This window comes from Drosophila takahashii, chromosome X (assembly GCF_030179915.1).
Source record: "Drosophila takahashii strain IR98-3 E-12201 chromosome X, DtakHiC1v2, whole genome shotgun sequence".
In the NCBI taxonomy this organism is placed as follows: domain Eukaryota; kingdom Metazoa; phylum Arthropoda; class Insecta; order Diptera; family Drosophilidae; genus Drosophila; species Drosophila takahashii.
In genome coordinates this window covers 10,105,969-10,124,091 of record NC_091683.1, presented here as the reverse complement: position 1 = coordinate 10,124,091, position 18,123 = coordinate 10,105,969, and the positions used below count along the sequence as shown (strand labels likewise).

General features: G+C 40.5%; 2 protein-coding genes across 2 annotated transcripts in view; one reads left to right on the top strand and one right to left on the bottom strand.

Annotated features, from left to right (window-relative positions):
* Positions 1-18,123, bottom strand: part of Pde9 (phosphodiesterase 9) — a 122,601-nt gene that overhangs the window by 8,787 nt on the left and 95,691 nt on the right. The window contains exons 5-10 of the mRNA XM_044396106.2: positions 17,003-17,328; positions 11,940-12,091; positions 11,762-11,869; positions 2,073-2,199; positions 1,712-2,007; positions 952-1,399 (exon numbers count right to left, since the gene is read on the bottom strand). Coding sequence (XP_044252041.1) covers positions 952-1,399; positions 1,712-2,007; positions 2,073-2,199; positions 11,762-11,869; positions 11,940-12,091; positions 17,003-17,328 — 1,457 coding nt within the window. The remainder of the gene's footprint in view (positions 1-951; positions 1,400-1,711; positions 2,008-2,072; positions 2,200-11,761; positions 11,870-11,939; positions 12,092-17,002; positions 17,329-18,123) is intronic.
* Positions 6,445-8,551, top strand: Nep6 (Neprilysin 6). Its single transcript, XM_017140234.3, has one exon. It carries the CDS (start codon positions 6,477-6,479, stop codon positions 8,424-8,426), a length of 1,950 nt encoding a protein of 649 aa, XP_016995723.2. The 5' UTR covers positions 6,445-6,476; the 3' UTR covers positions 8,427-8,551.

The window sequence follows — 18,123 nt, the reverse complement described above, 5'->3', positions numbered from 1 at the left end:
AGGTATGACAATCCATACTTTAAATCTGTATTTGCATTGTTTTAGCGAAAAAACCAGTTTTGTTTTTTTTTGAAAATTTGGGATTTCAGTTTTTGGCAAAAATTGGAATTTTTCTTTTGGTTTTTTTGCTGTAACTTGGCCAAAAATGATCCTACACCATAAATACATACTGTTTTGAACAGATAACAAAATTATCTTTAAATCCATAACACTTTCCGTGTGATTTTGGAAAAATAGAATTTTCGCCAATTTTTAATTTTTTTATAAGGGGGTACCCCATGATTTTTTGCGAAAAATTAAAAATAAGTAAAATGTCAAGGTTTAAATGCCAATCGTTAGGAAATTTAATAACGAGTTTAGAAAGGTATGACAATCCATACTTTAAATCAGTATTTGCTTTGTTTTAGCGAAAAACCCAATTTTGTTTTTTTTTTGGAAATTCGGGATTTCAGTTTTTGGCAAAAATTCGAATTTTTTTCTTTTGGTTTTTTTGCTGTAACTTGGCCAAAAATGATCCTACACCAAAAATACATACTGTTTTGAACAGATAACAAAATTATCTTTAAATCCATAACACTTTCCGTGTGATTTTGGAAAAATAAAATTTTCGCCAATTTTTAATTTTTTTATAAGGGGGTACCCCATGATTTTTTGCGAAAAATTAAAAATAAGTAAAATGTCAAGGTTTAAATGCCAATCGTTAGGAAATTTAATAACGAGTTCAGAAAGGTATGACAATCCATACTTTAAATCAGTATTTGCTTTGTTTTAGCGAAAAAACCGATTTTGTTTTTTTTTGGAAATTCGGGATTTTTGCTTTTTTTTTTTTTGCTGTAACTTGGCCAAAAATGGTATTACACCAAAAATGCATTCTGTTTTGAACAGATAATTAAATGCATTTGACTGTGATGTGATTTTAAAATAAAAAATTGAAATGAAAGTCTAACTTACATCCACTTCGGTGGCCGTTTCCGAGTCGCCGCTCTCGCTGCCCTCGGGCAGATCGTGGAGCTCCGCCGCCATGCCGCCGGGCTCATCGACGGACGTCCTCGAGGCGGACTTCTGTGAGGGAATGCTGCGTCGCGACTTCACACTGATCCCCGAGCCGGATCGCGGCATCTGTGGCGAGACGCTGCCGGCGGCACTGTTGCCGCCGCCTCCTGATCCAGTGCCTCCTGCCCCGCCGGCTCCTCCTCCGCCGCCGCCGCCGCCGCCGCCGCCGCCGGAGCCCTGCGAATTGCCCTGGGCCTTGTCCAAGCTCAGCTTGTCACTGGCCGCCCCCGGGGTGCTGACCATCGCCGCATTCGAGTCGATGGTGCCGCTGTTGCTGTCCGAGGTCGCCGACGTGTTGCTGTCCGCCACCGATTTGCGCGTCTTGGTCTGGGCATCGTTGAGGCGCCTGGAAGCGGATTAAATTTATCCATTGTTAATTCTACATCTATAATGTTTGTAATATAATAATAATAAAAGTGATCTTTAACTTGTTGCCAAAATCTAAAATGTTCATATCCTAAATACTTGTTTATATAAAAAATGTAAACATATAATTAATTAATACTTTTACTTTTTATTACAGTTTTCTTAAAGATTATAGACAAATCCTAAAAACTTGAAATTATGAAATAAAAAGAGTATTTTTATACCAATTAATTATAAATGTAATATTTTTGTATTTCCTACTGCAAACTATTGTTAAATTATTTAGCAGTACCTGTAGTACTCCAGGGCGATGCGCACGGGTATGATGATGAGGTCGGTGAGCTCCGGCACCAGTTCGCCGAGGGCCTCGAACAGCGGCAGGAGGACGAGTCCGATGAAGCGGACCTGCGAGCCCGGCTTGCTGACCTTGTCGGGGTCCATGAAGGGCGTCACGGGCAGGCCCTCGGACTTCTCGGCGGCACTCTGGGCGAAGAACTCCTGGAGCAGGCGGTCCAGCCAGGGCTCGGCCACGTCCATGGGTCGCGCCTCGTTCGAGATGTCCGCCACCTTTATTAGGATCATGCAGAGCTGTAGAGAGTAAGCCCAATTAATCGTGGTCCTTTGAGATCCGAAAGAGATCCCCGATGGCTTACCAAGTTGATGTGCGCACGGTTGCTGTAGTCGAAAATGGGCGTTACCTCCATAAACTGGGTGAGGATCTCATTGTGACGGGCCATGTCCGTGGCCAAAATGCACCGGATGATGCCCTCGCGAATGTTACTGAAGATGGAGGAGAAAGCACCAGAAGTCAGCATGATTCATGAAATCACTTAAAGACTAAGATTATATTATTATAATATCATATTAACAAGTTCAGATTTAAGAACCCTAAATATTTTAAAAATATTAACAATTTTTATAGCTTGTATTTTGTAAAATGTAAAATGTATTTTGTTTAAGTAGTAATAGCTTTCATTCGATTACGTGTGAATTAAATTGTGCAAAAGTACTATTAGAAGACATTTTAAGAATGCCAACTATTCAACAAATAAAACAAAAACTCACTTCTTTGGAGTGCATCGTAATTTCGAGCATTTCTCCCCGGAATCAAGTTGTAACAATTTCAAAAGTTCTGCCCTTTTGTTTTCGCTGAAAATTGGTTTGCCCGCCGGCGGGGCGAAACTCTTCAACTGGAGCCGAGATTGCGCTTTCCATGGCCAAAAAGGTGGCTCTCGTGTGGGCACCGGAAAGTGTTTACGGAAAAACAAGGCCAATGAATTGCTTTTGGCCCGGAAAAACAGGCCGGGAGACTGACAAATGCAGCGCGTAAAATATCAAATTGCATTTCGTTTTATTTGAAATTGAGGCACCAGAAGACAAAAGTGTCGGGTGCAGCGAAAAGGAAGGAAACGCGAGAGGAAAAGCGCGCTGGAAATTGAATTTTTCATGTCAAGCTGCATTGACGTGGAAACTCCAAGCTCCAAACTCCAGCGCTTGCACCTGCCGCATTTAAACTGTAAATAGAGCAGCGCCGTCTGTCACGACTTAATATATATAGTTTTTTTTGTAGAATTTATTTTTATTATTATTTTCCCATTGGAGACGACATAAAGCGGATTAACGCAACCTTTTCCCCCCTGAATGCCGCTGAAAGTTGAATGGAAAATTGCATCTCCATCAATAACTAAACAATTTCTGACATTTTGACGGCTTCAAATGGTCTCTCTTAATTCTTGGAAAAATATACCTTGGTAATGGGAAGGCCTTCACAGTAAAATGGGTTACGAGTGGATAAAAATTATATGTTTTCGGTGCAATTAAGTTGTCTCCGATTTAGTTCAGTCATGAATTTCCAATGTTGCTCAAGTATGTCATAGTCGAATTTTCCATTAAGCATTTATAACGCCCTTGGCTTTTTTTGCCGACTGGAAATGTATTTTGCTAACACAGCTACTTAGAACCAAATTCAATTTTTTCGATTAAAATAAATAAAGTTTTTATTGCATAAAAGTAATGCACCGCATTAAACGATTTAAAAACCTTTGCGATTTCTGTGCTCAAATTCAATTTAATTCTTTGTTCTCTGGTTTAAATGTTCTTAGAAATCATAATGATTTTCTTTGGATTCAACAATCATTTATCTTAATGGGATAATTAAACAACTCCTCCCCATCATCACGTTTATCACTATCATCATCATCATTGGAATATTCCCGGAACGCACTGCATCATGTAATGCCCATCACTTGATTAATATTTAATTAATAACAATGCAAATACCAGAAATTTCAAAGCTAGTCTAAAATTGATTTGCGACGGCAAAGGAAAGGATTTGGTTTCGAGTTGTCTGCCCGAAATTCACTCTGATTAAAGTGGCAACTGCAGTGATTATCCAATGCCGGCATTATCCTGCCACAGGAGCGGCAACTCCTTTCGCCGGCCTTCTGCGATGATGATGATGAATTGTGAAAATGTGAAATTGTGGAACAGAAAATGGCAAATGGATGGTGGCGAGAGGACTGCCTGCCAGATGAGCAAAGTTTTGTGCCGACGAAAAACGGCAACTATTATGCGCTAATTATGACTAAATAATTGCATGAAATGCGCCGAGCGCCAACCAAAACTCAACTCGAAACTAATTTGCCAAGCGTCGAGTGCCGAATCTGCCGCCAGCAGGTCCTTCTTCTCACACTATGCACTGGGAGAAAAGTAACGGTAGCTATGTAGGCTAGCTATGTATTTCCGAAGGTTCAATTTAAATCTACCAAATAAATGTATTTATTAAATAGTTTGTATATAAATACATACATTTATGCTTATTATATTATTTAGTAATCAACTTTCTAATATAGATTATTTGTTTGTTTTCAAGAATTAATAAAACAAACATTAAAGAAAAAAAGGAATATTTCTAACAATATAAATTTATTTAGCATTTCTTTCAGTGTCTTGACTACTTTTCCCTCTGACGCCTGCGTTCTCTTTGATGATTTATTTTTGGTTCAAGTGAACCAGCTGGTTTCAAGTTTATCCTTCATATATCTCGCCCACATTTTTGCTTCGCACATCCTTCATCAGTTTGTTTGTTGAATTTTAATTGAATTTTTATTTTTTGATTATACGCCACAAAACCGACGATGTGCGGTCAAAACTTGATCCCTAGGCAAACACGCCTTGTGCCGAGATAGTTTACTTACTAAACAGCCATAAACAAATGGAGAAATCTCAATTAAGCGAATGGGAAAATGGCAGGCTAAATGGAAAAACCTATTTTCCACTCAGTCCCCTTGCAATTTCTAAATGCATGTTATCCAGTAATTGCAATGGGATTTCGAGACTGACCAAATAGCCACTAACTGAGGATTTCCTCAAAGGAAAAAGAAGTCAAAGGAGGAAGCTCTGAAACTAGTTAAGTTGGGAGAGGTAAATACTGTTCGAAAAGTAAATCCAATTTATATAAATCAAATAGCTAAAAAATAAATATGTATGTTTCTGCTAAATAAAATGGATAATAAATAACATATTATTTAGTTTTATTTAACAGAACTTTGGTAATAAAAAGAAAAGGAGAATTATTAGTAAACTAAAGTTAGATTACTTCGGTATTTAATTTATAGAAATATGTGAATATATATGATCTATAAAGAGACATAATGAAACTTTTCTTTACTGATAGATTTTTTCATATTTTGATTCAGAAATTCCATTTAGGTGAGAATAAATTTCCCCAAGGCTATTTGGCTTAGTTTATTTTAATTTAAATTCTTTAATTTCACACAGTCACATTTACAATCGAACTGTAATCAATTGAGAAGCTAATCTGTTCGTCTCCCTTTCCCAGCTCTTCCCTTTCATTCTTTTCCGTGCCATTTTATTTCCTTCTCAGGCAGTGTAAACTTGACTCTCAACATTATTAAAACCCCAATCGCAGCGAGCTTCGCTTCTCACAATCGAAACAAAACCCAGAATACAGCCGCTCTACACGGAGATATATTACATTTATATATATTTATATTAAATATTTTGAAAAAAAAAAATTAAATGAGCTCTAATAAAAAACATTAAGTTCATATTATTTATTTAAAGTCTCTCCTTAGTTAATATTTTTTTAATAAATTAAATTACAAATTATAATGCAAGAAAATGGCAACAAATTGAATCAGAAAAGAATGTAAAATATTACGCAGACTTTATAAATCAGTATATAATATTATATCTTTCGAACAGCATATTGCTAGGATTTTCAAGGTTTTCTGATATTTTTTCTCAGTGTACCCTTCCTCGTCTGTGTGAGAATCATTAAAGGTGGCCGGCTAATTTGGTTTTGCATGGCAAAGTGAGTGAATGCGAGTCGCGGAGTGCGTTTGGGGGGGAAGATGATTAATTGATTACGTGTGGGCTCTGATTTAACGGTAAATGCTAAGCCCAGTGACTTTCGGGAATCGGGGGTAAAATGGAGGGGGTCCGAAGCCTTATCTCCGGTTTCATCTTAATGATTTGGCCTTGTGACGAGCTCATTTACTACACACGTTTTTCGATTCCATTGAGTGGAAATTAAAGTTTGCGCTGAGCAAAGATTTCGATTTTGTATGTTTAATCATTCTTCATTGAAAATTTAAATTACTTGATTTAATGGTTATGTTACTCTGCTTATAAAATATAAAATAGGTTCTTTCTTCAGCTTTGACTAAATAATGTTCTTTATTTTTAAGAAAAAAGTAATATTTAGCCATTTATAAATAATCAGAAATTAGTAAAAAATGTATTTCGTTGGGTTCTCTTGGTTATAATAATTTTCTGGGGATCTTTTTGGATGGTGGAAAATATTTAAGACACCCCTCTTTAATGTTAAATGTTTTTATGAAAGAAATAATATTTTTACTTTCTTTTTTCTGGGGTATAATATTTTTTTCTTGGCCCTCATACTCATTTGACACCCCACGTTGAGCTCACGTTGAATGTCATCGTCGGTTATCGGCGGCGTTATCAGCCCGCCGAACCCGAACCCAAGTTCGAATTAGAACTTGGAGGCAGTTACCAAACGTCGCTGTTGCGGGATGGAGCTGCTTCCTTCTTCAGCCCCCTGGTTGGGCGTCCTTCTCCTCCTCACCGCCCAACTGCTCCTGATCCCAGCGAAGGGCGAGGAGGAGTGTCGCCATCTGGCGGACGACGGCGACATGGAGGCGGAGGTGGAGCCGTGCGAGAATTTCCACCAGCATGTCTGCGGCAATTGGTATGCGACGCGGAGGCAGCAGCGTCTGGGTGCCCACGACATGCTCACCCAGTGGGTGGCCAAGCTGAAGCTCCAGCTGATCGCTCATCTGGAGGTAGAGTCCTCCTCCCACCCGTCGAACTTCTACAGAAGCTGCCTGTCGAGTGGCCAGTCCGTGAAATCCTACACCGATGCCTTGTCACGCAGTGGAGCCCAGTTTCCCCTCCTATCGAATAACTCCGGCTCCTTCGATTGGATCCTGGCCAATGCCGCCCTGCGCAGCTACGGAGCACCTGGCCTCTGGAGGCTCCTCATCAAGGACAACTGGCAGCTGGCCGAGCAGAAGATCTTCTACATACTCCCGCCCAGTTTCGAGCAGATCGGCTGGGAGGATGACCTAAGTGAGTTCCTGCACGAGCGATATCTCAAGGGTTTGCTCATGGAGCTGGGACTGCGGGTGCGTCGGGCGGCGGGCTTGGCCCAAAATCTGGTGGCCTTCGAGAAGAGTCTGCAGCAACTGCAGCCGAATGTGAAGCAATCGCTGGTCCTCCGGGAGCCGCAGAGTCTCAAGGACTTGGAGCTGCTCCTACCGGAACTGCAGCTCAAGCGTTACTTCGAGATCCTCCTCCAGGGCTTGGACTGGGATCCCTCCACCCTGCTGATCGTGGCCGATCTGGACTACCTGCAGGGTCTGCAGAGATTGCTGGCCAGGGAACAGGATCAACCGCTCAACCTCTCCACCTGGCTGCTGCTCCAGCTGCCGCTGCACTTTGAGCTGCGTCGCCACGAGGACGAGACGATGGGCAACCAGCAGGATCACTGCCTGGCTCGGCTGAGGAAACTGATGCCCGGCGCCCTGGGTCGCCTGCAAATGCAACTGGTGCTGGGCGAGGGCTACCAGGATGCCTACGACACGAGCCTGCAGCAGGTGGCCCTCCTGTTCAGGGATCTCAAGCAGCAGTTCGAGTTGCTGCTGAACGAAACGGAGGTATTCGACGAGGATCTGGTCACTAGAAACCTGGCAATCGATAAGCTGAGGGCCATGCGACTGCTGACCCCGCGACTCCAGGATCCCCTGGGAAGTCCTTTGATCCTGGGCCAGGACGGCGATGAGAACCTCCTGCAGCTGAGCCTCCAGCAGGCCAGGAACGAGTTCCGCCAGGTGTTCGGGGAACCCCTGACCTCGGCGCCCTCGGATCCGCTGCTCGTGAATGCCTACTATCGCCTCAAATTGAATCGCATAGAGCTGCCGCTGGGCCTCATGGCCACGCCCCTTGTCAGGGGGCGCCTCCCATGCTCCTCGGATGCCCGACTAACCGCCGGCTTGGGCTACATACTCGCCCACGAGATGGTCCACGCCTTCGACTACGATGGCATCAACTACAATGCCAGCGGGCAGTTGGTCAACAACCAGTGGCCAGCCAGGGCCATCATCCGCTTTGGGCTGCGGGTGCGTTGCTATTTGGGCGAACGGTACAGTAATGCCACGCTGACGATCAACGAGAACATCGCCGATAGCGAGGGACTACGCCTGGCCCTTGAAACCTATAAACGGCGGAGGGGGAGTAGCAATGGAGAACCTGCAGATCTGAGGACCTTCTTCGTGGCCTTTGCCCAGAACTGGTGCGGCTCCAAGGCGGCGACGGGGGAGGGCGGCGGCGGTGGTCTTAGCCAACATGCCGGCCACGACGAGCGGGTGAACAATGTGCTCGGCAATCTGCCGGAGTTCGGCGACACCTTCCAGTGCAAAGCCACCAGCCAGATGAATCCCGCCACCAAGTGCCGCATTTGGTGAGGACTCCTCGTGATTGAAGCCTAAATCATCATGATCCCATATCGAATAAGACACTTTTGCTAGATTTTAAAGGGGTTTTTAAAGGTTTTTCTTCGTATAATAACTAAAAGCGTTACTTTAGTAAATACTTTTCCAAATGTCTTAGCCTTTTTTGATAATATTACAGTTTTTCTAAAAGTTAATAAAAAATATTTACTTTTAAACTATAAGCCTTTTGTCTATTAGTTATTCAAACTATTTTTCTAGAAAACAAATATTAATTGTGTGTACTTTACCAGCTTCTGACTTTAAAATAATGTTTGATTAATTTTTAATAGCCAGCACACGTGCATAGTTTATTTTGAAAAAAAAATCTTATAAATTCTCTTGCTATTTGTCTACCGTTGCTAAACTCATTTTACAATTGACATGATCGACTTTTAAGCCAACCTTGTAAACTTGCAGTCTTTTTAGGTGTCCAGAAAATATAAACAAGCGTTTTGGCGTTTCGGTTTTTTATATGAAATTGGAGCTTGGCCGCAATCAAATAAAATGCAACCACGCGTAACACGGTTGGTTTTTTTTTGTTATTGCCACGCCCACTGCCCCAGCATACGCCCACCCTGATACTCATACACAGCGGAAATTTAAGAGTCTACCCAAATAAATATTCCATATATATCAGAAATTGGAGAGTCTGCCCAACAATATGCAATGAAAATGGGAAAAAACCAAAGTAAACCAAATAAAAAATAAACAGAAAAAAGCAAGCAAAAAAAATGAATTATAAATCGAGGATTCGGCAGGTGAAAAGCACTTGAAATAGCGTAAAGCTGTTTGGGATATATATTTATCTATTGGGTCAATTAAAGAACTGGCATCCAATATTGCTAGGCACTTAAATCATTGAAAGTTCTAGAGCATTACAATATAAATTATTTCCATTTGTGGTTAAATTAATCTCTTATCCAAATGGTTACAATTGTTGTTTTTAGAAAATGTATTTATCTGTAAACATATAATAACTTGTTAGAAACCTCATGATTCTATAATATTTTGTGAAAAAAGGTGAGAATCTCCATTTGAACATTTTAGCTAATTTTCAAGAAGTTACTTAATTAACAGCAACTAAGATAGACAACGATTACCATTTCAGTTACTTATCATTCGCATTGCAGAATTTCCGAGTTAATTCTCATTGGACTCTTGTTATTACCAAATGAAAGTCAAATGAAATAACAATATTTGCTTATTTAGTCGAATATTACACGAACAATGGCCGAAAATTTATGCACATGCCATCCAATTCTCTGGTAATAATCATGCGTAATAATCGCAATGACAACTGTCTTAGGACCACACTGAATTTTCCTCTTCCCCTCCTCGCTTTTCTCGCTTTTCCACCACCCACCACCCAGCACACAGCGTTGATGATGATGCCTGGCATATTGTGTGCATTTGCCGACAAGTTTTGCCATCAAAAACTCCCAAAAGTATCCAATAGTTTATGCACACAAACTTGCCAAGGAAAATGGTTGCGAGTGGGTGGAAAATGTGGGCGGAAAATGGGGGGAGGGGGGTTGCTATGTTGTCAAGGGCGCGACTTTTCGTTGATTGCGTTCCTTGTGCATAATGATGCTTGTCATCGGGATGATGATGATGATGATGATGATGATGATGATGATGAAGATGCCCCAGCCTCCCGTTTTCCATTCGCATTCCTCGCGATTTCCCAGCGATTTCCTCGCGATTTCCCACCCACACATCCACGCGCATCCGCAAGTCAAAGACGAGAAAAGCATTTCGCCGGCTAATCCACTTAATTAGTGTTTGTGGAATATTTTCCAATATAAAATGCATGCAGTGAATGCAGAAAAAACACTACCAAGAATAAATGAAATTGCGAGAAAAGTCGTGGGGTGGATAGAAGTGGGGGAAAGGGGGAAAATGCTGTTTAAAATGCGAAAAGCCAGTGGCGGGGGGTCAGTTAAGCGCAGAAAAAGCTCCGCTAAGCCATCAAATAGCTTTATTATATAAACGTATAATCTGCGGAAAGCAAACTTCGCGCTCTTCCCCAGAATTTTAATTAGCTAATCGAAAGTAGTTAAGTGGCATTCTATGTATGCAACCAAAAAGTGATAGGAAATCAGGCGAAAAACACGATTGTTGCATTAATAATATACTGAAAGGGAATTCAATTAACACTTTTCGTTTTTGATCAGCCAATCGAAAGGGTTAGACCTTGACCTTTCAAATATGAGGTTTTTCTTAAAAATTGTATTACTAATAAACACTAAGACAAAAAATCTAACGTATTTAAGGGAAAAGTTTTGTAATGTTAACTTTTTTATTTCGATAACGAACTTTTTCTGCTCTCAAAGTCTTTTTATATTTCCTATCTAAGATTACATACCCGTAATAATTTCATACTGGCATTTTAAAACAAACGAAACCGCCAGAGATTTATTTTAATTACTCGATATATCGATTGCTCATTCGTAATTGTTTGTTGCATTTCAATTGTTCTCGATTGGCACATTTTCTCGAATTAAGTAAAGTTATAAGCGAGCTGAACACTGAACACTGGGATTATGTCGTGTCCGGGCCAATTACGGCTTAATCTTCATTGCACTGCATTCCCGGTTGCATATTGTAAGCAGAAAGCACGGGAAATCCCAGGGAAATCCAGGAAAAACCAGGAAAACCATGAAAAACACCAGCAACAACAGCAGCTTCTGTTTCAACTTTTTTACTTTTCCGCGATACTTATTTTTATACCCAAAGAAATCAGTGTGTTTGGGGTATATTGTTTGAAATTCATAAGAAGGTTTCTAAAACTTCTTGATTAAGATGGAAATATTAAACAATTAACAATTAGAATGATTGAATAATTTCCACCATTGTAATTATTTAAATTATATTAAAAAATAATGGGTGACCAAAAAACTATAAGATCTACATTGATTTCGGAATAAATATCCCTATTTATATAGGGGTTTGTGAAATGTTTATGTAAGAATTTTCATATTATTCTTTATAAAGGGGGTATCACAGAACTCAGTTCAGTTCTTTGCTCTTTAAATACCAAATCGATGGATTTCGCAGTCGTGCCTTGGCATGGATTTCAGGTTGGGTCAGGACAATGGGTGGGTGGTTGGAGGTCAATTGGGGTGGCAATGGGCGGTGCAGTGCAGCTGGTAGCTGTTAATTACCACGGCAATGGGGCGAGCGTTTAATGCAATGCCATTTGGTACGTGCCGCGCATAAAGTGGATGCTTGGCAATTAATTGACCCACCGCCACCGTCACCGAACCAAATCCCCGGCAAATAGGACCTTAAATCGAGGTGAAACTCACTTGAAGGTGTCGCGGCTGAAGTTCTTGAATATATTGCATTCGGGATGCTCCAGCAGGCGGAACGCTATCGAACAATGGTGGTTCTCCAGCGGTGAGATGTCATTGTATCTGCAAGTGGTATATATATGTTATATATGTTTCCTGGCTCTCCAACTATCGAACTCTGCAATTTACCCACCTGAGAGCCAGCTCGGTGCGGGCGTTGATCTGGTAGATATTGTTGTAGCCGGGATGGTCGAGGTCGTGGCAGATGCAGGACACCAGCAGGATCAGACACTCCAGGTCGCCCAGGCGGCTAAGCAGATTCGCCTGGCGCGTTATGGCATACATCTGCAAAAGAATTAAGATATTTATTTAAAAAAATTTATTAACCATTTAATGGATGGTATTATTTATTTAGTTATAACTTTAATATTTCTTTATTTATTTATATACTTTTATAAATAAATAAATATGCTAAAACTGATTACAAATTTATAAAAATAATTCGTAAAAAAACGTTTTTAGGATCCCTTTTTTATTTAAAAATCATACCCCTTAAAACGACTCTATTCTAAATGGCTTCATTCCTCGCTTGTCTGACTAATTACACAGCTTTTTGTTTCCCCTTTCGATTCGCAAACCATCCATCTCCGCAAACATTCGCAATTTTTCTATCCCCTGAAAGGATGCACCGCATCATCTGCCGCTTGGCCATCATCGATCTAACCATTTATCTTGATGCCGGCAATTAGTCCTCGCACTTTAACATTTAAACTTAGCCAGGTTGAGCCAAACCAATTTAGAGATTTAAGGCCGCCTCGCATTTCCTCTGGGTTCATTTTACCTATTTTTCCACCTATTTGATCCGATCCGCCGTCTATAACCCGTTTTCCTTCACGTCGTTATCGTCTGTTCTTGTCGCGCCTGGTGCTCCTTTTCCTTTCTTTGTGCCAACTTAATTTGTCTGCTGCGAAACCTTTGCAATTACCAGTAGAAGGACCTCCCACCACTCAGGTCCCCCTTTTTATACCCTTAATACTTGTTGAACATGCGGGCATATTGAATTCGTAAAGGGGTTCGCAACAAAATGAACTACAATTAAAATGTTGTATTTATTTGATTTATGCATACCAAATTTTTAATATCTTCTGAATGTTATATATATGTTAATGAAACTGCTGTATGAATCAATTCTGAATTTCGGTTTTTCATTTAAGATTTGTATGCCAAACCATTTCTGCTGCGGTCTCAACCAGCACAAAAAAAGGGCCTTCCTTTTATAGGAACAGATAGATTAAATAAGCAATGCCAGTTATGTCAAAGTTAAGGTGTTAAAGCCTTGAAATATTTTATTCCACAGTGAGTACTAGGTGTATGATAGTCGTATCCTTGGACTGCAGAATTCCCCGGCCTGTTGGACCTGCAAATGAAGATGACTAGGCGGCGGAGACCCTCGAGGAATTTCAACAGCGTTCAATTGAAGCTCTTCGAAATACGAAAGCAGCGCAAACTTTACTTAGCTCTTTGCACTAAAGTTGCAAGCGGGGTGGTGCAGGGGGTGGCTGGGTGGTTGGGTGGTTCCGAAAGGGTGGGTTCCTAAGAGGTGAGTCTTTGGGGTCTCTGGTCGTAAAAGTTGTTGCACAACTTTCGCCGCCATTGCGTTTACTTTGGCATTAAGTGCGAGTGAAAGGGGCGGGGAGATCGGAATTGTAAAGGCGAACGAGAAAGAGAGGGGGCTAGATATATATATCTATATCTATGTAGGGGGATATGGTGTGAAAACAAAATCTCTCTGGGAGAAATGCGGGCTGTATGCGCGGGAGGTGCTATAAATTTATGCAAATGCAAATGCTATTTGCGTTTCGAATTTCGCAAGTTTATCTAAATTCATTGTCAACAAACAGACGCAGACAACTAACCCCTCGAACCTCGGGATCCGAGCCCCGAACACCCCAACAACCACCCACTCTCAAGGGTGGCAAGTTGTTGGTGCATTTTCTGCTCGTTGGAAAACTTTTCAGCGGACAAAAATACACCAAGGAAATCAACTGCAGCGTCAGATGAAAAGTGCAGCCAATGGAAATTAGTCAAAGTGTTTGGTCACGCCCGCTTTGGGGGCAACGCGGGGAAATTCCCCGAGGAAAATGTGTTGGGGAAAGGAAACGTAGAAAAAGTGCGGTTTCTGGGGGGGGCTTCTGTTCAATAATTTAAATTTACGCTCTTGCCGCTGCCTTAATGCCCAATTTTTGTTCGCCTGTTTGTAGGTTGAACGAAAGCCGCTTAACGGCTTGACTGTCATGTCCTGCAAACGGCTTTTGAGTCCTCGCACACACACGCACACACATGCCAAATCTCACACACCAGCGAGGGCAAATTACACGCACTATATGCACTAACAAGTACGTACAGTCGCGGTCACAACCATAATTCAATTAGGAGATTTTCAACATGTAACAAATTAAAAAAAAATGTTCAAGATTTTTAAATGGTAGTACAAAAAATATTTTACTTCTTAGTTTATTTATTTTACACTCCTATTTCATTTACCGCTGCTGTGCTGATGGACATGACCCGCCTATGCAAATGGGCGGCCCCATTGAATTGTAAAATACGCAACAACGCATATGGATCGCTGAAAAGCTATAAAAATTGAAGGGGTGGCGGAGAGAAGGGAAATCTGCCAGCCGGAGGTCGAAATTCAAATATTCTGCAATCGATTCATGTGCCATATTTTTAAAGGGGAATTTTCGCATAGCCAATTATGCCAAAAGCTTTTGAGTCCTGGTGTGAATGCAAATATTAGTCGCAGCTTAACGATTTGAAGCCATTAATCAATGGTTTTTTCCAATGGACAAACAGTATTAAAGCTTTAAAATTTCAAAAGTAAAAATTTGGAATTTTAACAATTTTTTAGTAAGTTTCATTACTGCAAATAAAATATATAATTCATATTTCCAACTCAAAAAAAGTGTGTATAAATTTTAAGGATTTACAAAATGGTTTTTCCCATTGCTGTCCTTGTTAATTAGAGCATTTTCTTGGCCCTAAGTGATTGTGGAATATTTTTCGCGAGTGTCCGTGGTGGGCGAAGGAGTCGTAAAAATAGTGCACACAGGTGAAACGCAGGTGAACGGCAATGACGTGGTCACCGATGACGAGGACGATGACAATGGGCGCTCCCCTATGTTCTTTTTTTTATTCGTGTTTCTATTTGTGTTTGCGTGGCCATGGTTTTTGTTGTTGTTTATTTTTGTCTGCCACATAATGCGGTTTATGGCAAACATATTTAACGGCAACAACGGCAAAAATAATAATGCGATTGTCATAGTTGCGCTTGTGGCAGCAATTTTGCAATGGGGCAACCGTGCGTATACTTGATGCCTCGACTATCTGACTTTCCCTCGTCCTCTTGTCGTCCTTTTGCCTCGCCTCGCCTCGCATATTGTTGACTTCAACTTGCAGCCTGCCATTGTTGCCACGCCCACTCCTCTTCGCCCGCCCTTTACCTGTTCGCCTTTGTTGCCCGTAAAAATAATTTCTTAAAGTTTTCGTTTCGCTTTTCTTCCTTCTCTTCATTTTTTTTCTGTGCTATATGTGTCTTTGTCTTAGTTTCCCCGAAAGTTGAGCTACAGTGGAGCCCCACTAAGTGCAACTCTTTGTGGCAAAGTTTGCCATTGAAATAAGCTGGGCAGTGACAATGCATTTTAATTTATTTCAGCTTATATTTGTGTTGCACAAAAAGTAAAATGAGACCTCAAAAATGGTAAAAAAAAATACTTTAGGCAAATAGATCTGCATCTCAAGAGGGGAAAGTAACGGAGGAGGAATACCCTGTACTGGAAGTTGATAAATTGGCCACATAGTTGGAATAGGCGTATAAATTCATCTGGAAATCAACTATCCTTTATTCACTGCATACTTTTAGACGCTTTTTTAAAAGCGATGTCACTATTTCTATGATAACAATATTTTTAAATAAACGACGATACTGCCTAATTAATTTTAAATTTTTTTTTCACAATACAAAATATATTTTCTGTGACCTATAAGTACCTATTCATAGGTATACCCCGACATTATGGACCATAGGGTATTTTTCGGGAAAGTAAATGGAAGGAACTCGCGGCTGAAGATGCAACAACACCCAGCAGCTTTCATTTGCCAAAAATGTAGGTTAAAAATTCTTCCGCTGGCACTTGAGCAGGCAAGTGGGTCGCTGTTCTAAGTGCTCGGTGGGTGGTTTTTTGGGGGTTTTTCTTTCGTTTCCTTTTTTATTTGGACAATGCTGGGTGAGTGACCAGTCACTCGGTCGCCCTCGCTCTCTCCCTCTATTTAGTTTTCCTTTTTCCATGGCCAATGTGTTGCCATTTGAAAAAAAAAAAGGAAAAGAGAAACAAATTCTTTGTATCTTTCGCTTCTTGGGCGTTTCTTGGCAGCTAAAAATAGGTCCTGTCCTAAGCCACATTCACACGTGTTTTCTGCTGCTCAGATGTTCGGATATTCAGACGTATGCGAGCGTTTTGGGTGGATTGCCCTTTGGCGCTTTAGTTTATTTTTGCATTGCATACAACTGGGCGCCGCTTATGGTGAGCACACACACAGCGATTCAGATTCAGATATAGAAATACTTATGTGGCGCCTCACAAAAATTCCCACATTATATCGATTGCATGTTCGTCGGTCCTCCACACACATTTACATGCAATCATTATGAGTATAGAAATTATTATAGATGCTACGCTCAAGTATTTTATTAATAATTTGTATCTCACACGTATCTCAACTTATATGGCCCCGGGAAATGCCATTAAGGAAAAACTACAGCGCATATTCGATTTCACTTCAAACAATTGATACTGGCTTGCAAAAAATATCCGCAGGCGAGCACAAAAGCTCCAGCTAACAAGGAAGCTTTAGGAAATTTAAGGCCCCTCAGTTTGGAGAACTATATTACTTTTAATGATCAATAAGAAAGATAAATATGAACATATAAAAAAGTGAAATATAATATGTATTTGTATAATTTTAATGATTCTCGGTTTGACTAGTTTTTATTTTGTTGAAAAAGGTAAGAAAAAGAGAGCGTTTAGTTTTAAAATCAAAAAGGTGACCAAAAGTATGCAACAATTTATTTTTAGTTCGAATTAATGTATCTCATTCATCATTGCATACTCTTAGACGCCTTTACAGGTGATTTAAAAGCCCAATGTGCAGTTTTAGCCACAAAATGCATTTGAAAATAGCCAAAATAAAACTCACCATTTGGGCAACGCAGAAGCAGTGCCGAAAGTTGTGGAAGGGCACCTCGTTGTAGTGCTTGTAGACCTCGTAGAGCCATTCGCGCAGCGTGTCCACCGGAATGCTGAACTTCTCGATGAAGCCCAGCTCGACGAACATGGTCTGCATTAGGTGGATGACGTCGGCGTCGCCCCACTCGTAAGAGTCGAAGGCCGGCAGGCGCAGGGCGGCCCTCACCTCCTCCGAGAAGGTCGTATCACAAATTTCCAGGAAGCGGCGCTTCACCTCCTGATGCTTTGGTAGACTGCTTTTACGATGCGGCGGGCCCAGCGGTCGCTTGGAGAGACCTATGAGATGAAGATGGAGATTAGGGCTATTAGTAGGAATTTATTACAGTGAACGTAGGCCTAAAAATTGGTACACTTTGCAATAGGAAAATATTTGGCATTGGTATTTTCGGCAATTTGCAAATTGTTTCACGATTTTTTGCGAAAATTTACCTAAATATCAAATGTCCAGATTTAAATGCTAATCGATTGGAAATTTAATAACGAGTTCAGAAAGGTATGACAATCCATATTTGGATCAATATTTCCATTCTTTCAGTCAAAAAACTAATTATTTTTTTGTGAAAAATTGAGATCTGATATTTTGGCAAAAATTTGAGTTTTTTCCTTTTGTTTTTTGCTGTAACTTGACCAAAAATGGTCCTACACCAAAAATACATACTGTTTTGAACAGATAACAAAATTATCTATAAATCCATAACACTTTCCGTGTGATTTTGGAAAAATAAAATTTTCGCCAATTTTAAATTTTTTTATAAGGGGGTACCCCATGATTTTTTGCGAAAAATTAAAAATAAGTAAAATGTCAAGGTTTAAATGCCAATCGTTAGGAAATTTAATAACGAGCTCAGAAAGGTATGACAATCCATATTTGGATCAATATTTCCATTGTTTCAGTCAAATTTGCGTAAAATTGATATTTGGGGTTTTGGACAAAATTTTGATTTTTGTTCTTTTTCTTTTTTTTGCTGTAACTTCGCCAAAAATGGTCTTACACCAAAAATACATACTGTTTTGAACAGATAATTGCTTATTGCTTATTGAAGCGCCCTCACATTTTTGTATTGCCCCAGA